General features: G+C 28.1%; 2 protein-coding genes across 2 annotated transcripts; one reads left to right on the top strand and one right to left on the bottom strand.

Moving 5' to 3' along the window:
- The first annotated feature begins 3,941 nt into the window (after positions 1–3,941).
- LOC101499120 (vacuolar protein sorting-associated protein 2 homolog 1-like) lies at positions 3,942–6,042 on the top strand. The gene is made up of 5 exons (XM_004510381.4): positions 3,942–4,101; positions 4,268–4,398; positions 5,052–5,156; positions 5,310–5,570; positions 5,695–6,042. The coding sequence occupies exons 1-5, from the start codon at positions 4,065–4,067 to the stop codon at positions 5,833–5,835; spliced, it is 675 nt and encodes a 224-aa protein (XP_004510438.1). The 5' UTR covers positions 3,942–4,064; the 3' UTR covers positions 5,836–6,042.
- A 517-nt stretch (positions 6,043–6,559) lies between these two features.
- Positions 6,560–7,289, bottom strand: LOC101491933 (RING-H2 finger protein ATL79-like). The gene is made up of 2 exons (XM_004510440.2): positions 6,860–7,289; positions 6,560–6,666 (listed from the first exon to the last, which is right to left on the bottom strand). Exons 1-2 carry the CDS (start codon positions 7,287–7,289, stop codon positions 6,560–6,562), a joined length of 537 nt encoding a protein of 178 aa, XP_004510497.2.
- Positions 7,290–9,432: the final 2,143 nt, after the last annotated feature.

The following is a 9,432-nucleotide window of genomic DNA, read 5'->3' as shown; positions in this document are numbered from 1 at the left end:
TTGATATCTGTCACATTTTCCACTGAAGATGTTGAAAGATCAAGTTTCATTCGGTATATGAATTGTACCTTTCAAGCTCTTACATCTACTTTCACTTTTACTTATTTATTATTTACTTATTTATATATTAAAGACAAAAGAGACTTTATAGTAAATTTAATTAGATTCAAATATTTGAGAGATATTCATATTTAATATTAAATTTTAAATATAATTATGTGAAATGAACATATGAGAAAATAAAATGACAAAAGAGGTTTTGTTTTGTTATACTTCTTCAGAAAAATCTTTTTTCAACAAGCCAAATCTTGAATATATAAATGAGTAAAAATGATCATCTAACATTGTCCACATTAAGTTAATTTTTAGGGGTGTTATATTCGGTTGAAATTTACAATTTGAAGAAGTTTCATATTTTTTGAAATTGTAAAGGAAAAGGAAATTCAATTATATTTATGGTTATAATTTTTTATTACAATATTTGCATTCGTCAGAAATAATTTAAATTTGTATCAGTTTTTTTTCTTTCTTTCTTATACTCTTATATTAAAGTATTGTAAGATGTAATTTAAATATAAGTTTTGGAGAGTGTTAATATACTTGAGTCATAGAGAGTCTCAAAAAAATTATGTTTTGAAACAATTTTCACATAATACTATTTTTTAGTGGTTCATTGAGAATTTAAAAGAAGTTTATATAATAAATTTTCCTTTCATTTTAAAATTTTTATGTTATTTAAATTTCTCTATTTTTTTATAATGGTTCTTGTTACCTTGCCTCGAAAGAAAAATCGAGAATTTTCTCTTTTGGCTTTTATGTGCTTTTGTCAAATCATATATTATAAGGTAATGATGGTTAAGAAATGTATGGTACTTCATTTTATTTTCACCCGGAACGTAATGGAATAACTTGTGCTATATTTTCAGAGTTGGATAAAATTAAAAATAGTGACTAGTTATATCGGTTAGGGAAGAACACTCCACAACAGGTTCCTAGATATTACCCTATTATTACTAGCTTGCCTAATTGATACTGACCACACAATATGCATCCTTGAAAAATATATGTGAAACTCAAGTTTTACATATGAAGGTTGGCCAAACATTAATCTCATAGAGAAAAAAAAAAGTCATTCTTTTCCAATATGAAGCAAGTCTCACAATCAATTTCATTCAACGATTATTTTAAATATATATTGATATAAATATTCCAAAACCAATCTTAAATAGATTATTTAATTTGATTCGACGATAATTTTAAATTTTTTAAAATTTATTTAAAAAATTATCGAGAATAAGTGATTTAATTTGGTTTGATGATAATTTTAAATTTTTAAAAAATAATTATGAATGTAACATATTTTTTGTTAGAGATATGAGTTATTTAACATTAATAAGTCAAATATAAATAAAAAAATAAAGTCAAAGAAAATTATGATAGTCTAAAATTAAGATAAAATATGTTAAATTTTTAATTTTAATTTTATTTATATTTAAAACTAAAGAATAAATTTGAACAATAAATATAAATATCTTATATGTTTTTTAGATTTGAATTCTGAATTTTACGAATATGAAATTGTTCGAAAGTTAGATAATTGATACCCCGTAAACAATTTTGGTGTATATAAATCAAATATCATATATTTTAGATTGAAATATGAAATTTTACGATTGTGTTTAAATTATTTTATATGCAGAAAAACAAATTGTTTGTACAGTAGATTTCGAAAAGGGAAGCAATGATTGATTGCGTTACACGTGAAAATCAATTGATTTGATCGCGGCATAATTAGTGTACACATCTTACATATATAGTTATAATAATACTCTGCCACAATAGTGAAACTGCTTAGTTTCTTTGCAATTGTTTTTTCTTAGCCTTTACCAAATATTTATATTTTTATCATTTCAAATCCAATCGAACATATAAATACATTTGAGAGCGACCTGTGCATGTTCAAGCCTGCTAGCTATACCTACAAATTTGTGTGTGGAAAATTGTCAAATTTAATATAATGGTTATTTTTCAGTCAAAATTTATTGGTACAAACTGTTACATTAATTCTCTAATTAATCTTATGGATCGATAATAATTAATTATTATTAATTAAATATATTGAGTCACTTTTATTTATATTTTAGACGGTTAGAAGTATTCTAACTAGGCTACCTAGTTGATACAATTATTGTGTTAAAAAGAAGGAATCTCTTGGAATATATATAGTATAAGTTGTTAATTTCGTTGACTATATGACAAATCTTGTTGATGGGAAAAGGATATTTGTTTTCAAAACTATAATCATGATAGGTGAGGGAGTTTAGTGGTGGGCTTGTCCTATGCATGAGCAAGGATTTTCAACGATTTTTGTTTAATATTCAACTCCTTTTTTAATGACATAAAACTTCAACTTTCAAAAGCAATTTTATATTTATATATATTCTCTAAATTGAGGAAAATAATTAATAGTTGTTAACAATTTGTTATAATTTATTTATAATATTTATCTTTGTTTTGTAAATAAATAATTAATATTATTTATTTTATCATTTAAAGTAAGTCGTTCATTCTAGAATAATTAAGTCCCTCAAAATTAATATATTTTATATTTAAATTCCACTTAAAAATAATTAAATCTCTCAAAATCAATATAATATATATATATATATATATATATCCTATTTTATATTTAATTAGTTCAAACAAAGTATATATTTATTTTTTAAAATTCTGTTTGGGGATAAATCTCTTTTTCTTTGTATCTATTGTTTGGGGATAAATCTAAATCACTTCAATACTAAAAATGAAAGCAATCGAGTCATTCCAAAAATTGTCAAATTGGCAATCTAAATGATCTATGAGGCAAATATAAAAATGTACAATATGCATGAACTTTGCAATAGTTACCATCTGCTTCATTAATTTATAGTTTTCACTTTCATGCATCCGTATAGTTTTTAGTAGGTAACTAGGGGGTTTGATTTTCTTGACAGAAAATATACAGTCTATGTTGCGTATGTTGCGTGGATTATTTGAAAATCTTATTTTTCAAATAATTTTGCACATTCCATTAGTCTCTATATTGCACCAGTGTTTTATCAGAAAAGTATATAAATATTTCATCAGTGTCATTTGTCAATAACATGTAAAGTGTGGGCACTCTTTGAATCGGATATTATGGGCCAGAAGTCATGACTCAATTGGGCTTCTTCAAGTGGCCCAATAAGGTAATATTTTGACATATAATAAGAGGCAGTTATTATTTAGCATGTCCATTTTCTCAAATACACCCCACGTGTTGAAATATATTTGCTTAGAAATTCAGTAATCTGATAAAAATTTAAAAATAAATTTTTGAATTTTTTTGTAAATATATAGTTAGCAATGGAATTCGGACAGCAAAAATTGAAATAAACTTTTGCATGTATTAAAATAGGATGTTTCGCTATTGACTTGGATTAATTTCAAATGACTAGAATAAAAAAAAAATGATATTTTTCTTTTTATTTACATACTAAAAAACCTTACTCTATCAAAATGGGCCTTAGATCTGATACGGTCTTCTAAAACAAGGCCCTTATAGTTGTTTGGGAAAAAATTTCTATTAACTATTATTATTATTAATAGTAGGCAAATGAACATTTTAATTTGTTCTTTTCATGAAAAATTTCCACCATTGAATTTGTGTATTTTTACTTACATTTGTTTTTTTCGTTGTAAATTCTGATTTAATTTGTTAGGATTGATTTATGATTAAATTCAATTCAATTTAAATTTTAATTAAATAAAGAAGGATAAAATTATGAATAGAAGTTAGAATTAAATTTAATTAGTTGATTAAATAAAGAACGATAAAATTACCAATAAAAGAATATAAAGGTAGAATTAAAAAAAAACCCACAAATTTTACTATGAATTGAAAAGTATAAATTAGGTTAACAAATAAAAAGATTATAATACATGATATGATAAATTGAGTTAATGCAAAGAAAATTGGAAGTGCAGAGCAAAAGAGTGAAGAAAGAAAGAAAGGATAGTTTTTGAAGCAGCTGAGGTGATCCAATATGAGTTTTCTGTTCGGCAGTAGAAAGACTCCAGCAGGTTATTCTTCCCCTTCTTCTTCACTTCCCATTTTTTATTTTTTAATCAATTCAATTGGGTAATTGTCGTTGATTGAATTAAGAAGAAAAAAATTGTGTCTTTGGTTAGAAACTAGGTTGTTTAGTTAATGGGTAGTTTTGATTTTTGTGGATTTTGATAATAACAGAGCTTTTGAGGGAAAATAAAAGGATGCTAGACAAGTCTATTAGAGAAATTGAAAGAGAAAGACAAGGCTTGCAGTCTCAAGAGAAGAAGTTGATTGCTGAGATTAAGAAGAGTGCCAAACAAGGACAAATGGTATACTATCTATCTATTATTGTGTCTTTTTTTTTTACATATATTTGTTTTGTTTAATGTTATACTAGAGATTGGAAGACTTATTTTTCTTTTCTAAATTAAGAAAGCTATAAAATGTTTTTAAAGTAAATTAATACATGTTTGGATTGGCGATGAGATTGGTAGAATCACGGTGCCACCTTAATTTTGCCAAGGTCACTATCCATCCATACCTACGCTATTAGTGTGATTGAAAAATTCTTTGTTGATTTATTATGTTATTCTTTCAATTCTTTTTGAAACCTCAAGTATATAACAAAATATAGACTCAGTCTTCCAAAACCCTTAATCAAAACATGCCCAAGCGTGTTGGTTTGTTTGTCTGATTTTTTATTGTGTTGTGCTTAATTGTGTATTAAATATTAACTCAATGTATTGTATACGTAGTTGAAAATAAAGTGCTAAATTTATTTGTAGTAAACGACAAATTTAAAAGAAAAAAAAGCTACACCAAAATTTGATATCTTGGTATAGATCATTTGGCATTCTTAAGTTGTTTATATCTTAGAGTAGTTTATTCTGTAAGGTTGGTGGTTTAATATAGTAGGATGGTGTTACTTGAACAGGTATATAATATGTTTGAGTAGTTTCTGAGTTTGGCTTCAATTTGTTAGGGTGCTGTGAGGGTTATGGCTAAGGATCTTATCAGAACTCGCCACCAGATTGAAAAGTTTTACAAGCTTAAATCTCAACTTCAGGGTGTTTCTTTGAGAATTCAGGTTTGTTTTGCAAAACATTTTTGTGTTTCCTCTGTATGTTATGCAACTTCGAAAGTTTCTTCGTGCTTATTGAGCTCCTAGGAAACTAGCAGATAAGATTGATTGATCTATAATTTATAGCCTTTAAAAATGACTTTCTGAGATCGATTTTAGACGCTTAAATCTACTCAAGCGATGGGGGAGGCTATGAAAGGAGTTACTAAAGCAATGGGTCAAATGAATAGGCAAATGAATTTGCCTTCTTTGCAAAAGATAATGCAAGAGTTTGAAAGGCAGAATGAGAAGATGGAATTGGTATCTGAGGTGATGGGAGATGCAATTGACGATGCTTTAGAAGGCGATGAAGAAGAGGAAGAGACAGAAGAGCTCGTGAATCAAGTTCTCGATGAGATCGGAATCGATATCAACTCTGAGGTAAGTTGTTATCATTCTTATTCTGGGAAAAGTTCTTATTCTCTACCTGAAGGAGAAGGGGTAAATGTAACAATACTATGGATAATGATGATTGACGATACATTTTTGTTTGTTCGACGTGCAGCTTTTGAATGCACCTGCATCAACCTCAGTCGCTGCACCCGCAACAAAGAACAGGGTTGCTCAGGCTGAACCAACGGGAAATGATGATGGTGGAATAGACGATGATCTACAGGCGAGGTTAGATAACCTGAGGAAAATGTGACGTGTACAAGTATTTGGTGATGCGTTTCAATGAAGCATGAAAATAATGGTTGTATATGAAATCAGGATGTGTTTTAGTCACATTTTATTTTCAGGTTTGGAGCTATCTTATTTATGTAGAGAGTAAATCTAAATGTTACATGTTGAATTTCTTGAATATAAATTGAAAGAAATTTGCCATGATATATATCATCTTCAAAATTGTGTATCTCTTCTTGCTAATTGCTTTATCCTTCTTGTCACATAAAAAAAAAAGCTTGATTTTGCATTTATATTGTAATTTCTATGATCATATAATTAGGAGAAATTCTTTGTGATACATAGATCTATTCATATGTACTCCTTCCATTTCATAATAACCAACACATTTTCAAAAATAATTTGTCCCAAAAAGAGTGTTGCCTTTTGTTTTCAATGTAATTTTAATTGTTTTTTTTTTAATTATATCATCTAATTATTCTCTCCTTTAATCATTTAATACTATGGAGTATGGACATCACTCTCCAGTTATTATTCTATAGTTTGCATTTACAATAATAGGAATACACCAATGTTAGTTAAAGTTAGTTTAGTAAAGTTGATATGCTCTTTATTTCCATTATAAAATTATAACCTCTATTGTTTGTGTAAAACAGTCTAACATGTCAGTTATATTGGGACGGAGGAAGTAAATACCATATAGTAGATAGATACTGTATGCATCAGGGGTTAGTTTTGTATAATTTCTATGATCCAGAAGGGACTGCTGCAGTTGATTGTTGAACCACTGGGGTGTCAACATGGTTGAGATGTTGGTGTTTCATAATGGTGCCTTTGTACTTCCAATTTTTATCTAAAAAAAATAATTCAAGAGGAACAAATAGTTGATCATATTTAAGTTCATTGTTGAAAGTTTTAATTAAATCTTCAAAATTTAGATAACATATATGAGGAACAGTGAGGAAAAAAAAATAGTTCAGGAAAGAAGCTAGCTATGTCAGGAGTCGGTTGCGATAAACCAGATTATTATCAAATTATGGAGTCACCCATATCCACAATAATCTGCTCATTTGCCAATGTCACATTTGGCGAAGTTACTCGGTCAATTTGAGAGCGACACAATGGACATCCAGAACGAGAGCCGAGCCATTTATCGATGCAAGATGTATGAAACACGTGCTTGCACGTATGAAGCTTCCGAACACTTTCGTCTTCTTGAAAGACTGTTAAGCAGATAACACATTCAGTCTGGTTCATTATGCCTTGTGCAGCATGGTCAGCTTCCTTGTACATGAATGTGATTGAATGTGACTCTAAACTCATGCAAGCAGATAATTTGTCATCATAAGATATGCCTGTTGTTGGAAGTGTTGTTGCATGATTTATAAACTTGCACCATCCTAGCATTGTGATACTGAATAATGCTAAAGCAATTACTAATGCTCCAATGATTAGAATCCCAGGGAGGATATACATTTCTTCATGTGTCGAAAAGGCGATGAAAATGTAAAGGGTATCTTTAGAAATATTTATAGAGCCGTACCATGGTATACAGTTGAAGATTACTATGAGTACACAACAAGGAATTTGGTCTCAACAAGGTTGGAGCAATGATAATTGTATGATACATTTGGAATGAATACAAAAAGGGTTATTTGTTGTTTGAGAAAAAAATGAATGTAACTTGTATTTTGGGATGGATAAGGAAAGATAAAGAAATTGTAAGTTTGTGATTTTGAATAAAAGGACAAATCCTCCTTTGATGGTTGATGACTACTACTAGCTATGTTGGTAGCCGAATCAGGTATCTTTGTGTGTGAAGTTGCTTCTGCATTTCCTTTTTGGAACTACTCCTAAATCCCCTTGACAATAACATTGGTGGCATCTAATGAATTTTAAAGAGAAAAAACTTCCATTTTTTTCTTTTCACACACTTACATAATTCTATTAAATTTTTGTTACTGGATCTATACAAAATCGGCTGGTAAGTTGAGAAATGTCTCTCTTTATAATTTTTTTTAAATCTTACCTCTTTTCATTTTAAGATTTGAATTCTATATATAAATTTATCATTTTATCAATCGATACACAGTATCTAAATTTTTTAAAGAGCTTTGCATTTTATATCTATAATTACACTTGTGTAATTCCATCTCATCTTTAAATTCTATTTATATTGAAACACATATTTCAAGTTTTCATGTTAAATCAAATCAATATTTACTATAGGGGTAAACTATTTATGTGCTCTCCATTCTGCACAAAAGAAAATTAAAAGACCAAAATGTTGTGGTGGAATCTTGCAATAAAGAAAACTGAAGTATTATATTATATATTATAGAGAGAAGACTTCTAATAAAAAATATATATTTGTTCTTAATCTGTCAAAAATTTGCTGAACTTTATCTAAAAGTATTTCCTGCTTGATTAATTTCCTCTAAATTTTTGTTAAACACAAGGAAATAAAACTGCACCAACTAAGAAGATTTCCACCATTCTTAATGTCAAAGGTGAGAAAGTGGGAAATAGAAAATGTTAGTGTGTTCTCACAACAATAGAACAATCTTTATTAATATTAAAAAAAATATTTCTAATTCAAATTTCGTTTTCTCGTGTGAACTGAGAAGAGATGTTGTCACTTCATAGCATTGGTGATCAAAACTCATGCTTCAATCTGTAAAGACTAAATACCTTTGTGATTCTTGTTTCTATTATATGGTCTTTGGTTATGGTCAGAAATATAAGATAAAAAAAAAAGAAAAAACATTGATTCATATATTCAATTCAATAATGAGACAAAAGCTTAAAAACTATAAGGTGTTGGATGGAAAGTCTAGTCGAATAGTATTATTATAATAAAAATTATGGTCACAAGATAGCAACATTATATTATATATATGTCAATAAAAAAATATACACAATTGATATAGTTAAATACGACACCGACGTATGCGATTAATTCAATCACTTTTTATTTATAAATAGTTATGCTTAAATAAGTGTTAGTATCGTGTGAATACTTCATAGCTCAAATGATATAGTTACTAGCCAACAAGAAGTTGGAGAAACAGTGCTTGACTGCTATCAATTGGACAAAAGATTCTCTACCACATATTTATAAACATCTTTTGACATGCTAGCTTAAGGTAGGATCGACCCAAAATATTTGATAAATTACTATAGTTGATGTCTTTAGCATATGCATGAATTGAAACCAAACCATGATCTATTTATTTCGTTGATTATTAGGCTTAGACATTATTAACAAGGACAGTGATAGGCTGTCACTTGAACTATAATCGCATTTCTAAAAGCTTTTTATCCTAAATCACTCAATATTTTAAAGATATGTCCCTCTAATTCATGTTATCATACACTGTATTTTTCCAGGGATCTTATAGTCATTGCAAAGTTTTATGAACTTTGTCCTAACATTTATCAACTCATTCATAAATTTGATAAAATTGTGCTTTCGTTAAATTACATTCATACTATACACAAAGTAAAGTAATTATTTACCCTTATTTTATTTTTGTGTGCTAGTTTCTTGTTAAAGGGATTATTTTTTACTACTGACACAAACAACAACATTAGATAATACCAATATTTAGACACTCAT

This window comes from Cicer arietinum, chromosome 7 (assembly GCF_000331145.2).
Source record: "Cicer arietinum cultivar CDC Frontier isolate Library 1 chromosome 7, Cicar.CDCFrontier_v2.0, whole genome shotgun sequence".
NCBI lineage: Eukaryota > Viridiplantae > Streptophyta > Magnoliopsida > Fabales > Fabaceae > Cicer > Cicer arietinum.
The sequence above is the reverse complement of the archived record's forward strand: the minus strand, read 5'-3'. Positions and strand labels throughout refer to the sequence as shown.

Coding starts and splice junctions, on each gene's coding strand:
- LOC101491933 (XM_004510440.2), bottom strand. CDS start 7,289: ATGTATATCCTCCCTGGGATTCTAATCATTGGAGCATTAGTAATTGCT. Junction 6,667..6,859: donor GCAGATTATTGTGGATATGG/GTGACTCCATAA, acceptor TATTTTTTTTAG/ATAAAAATTGGAAGTACAAA.
- LOC101499120 (XM_004510381.4), top strand. CDS start 4,065: ATGAGTTTTCTGTTCGGCAGTAGAAAGACTCCAGCAG. Junction 4,399..5,051: donor GTGCCAAACAAGGACAAATG/GTATACTATCTA, acceptor TCAATTTGTTAG/GGTGCTGTGAGGGTTATGGC. Junction 5,571..5,694: donor GAATCGATATCAACTCTGAG/GTAAGTTGTTAT, acceptor TTCGACGTGCAG/CTTTTGAATGCACCTGCATC.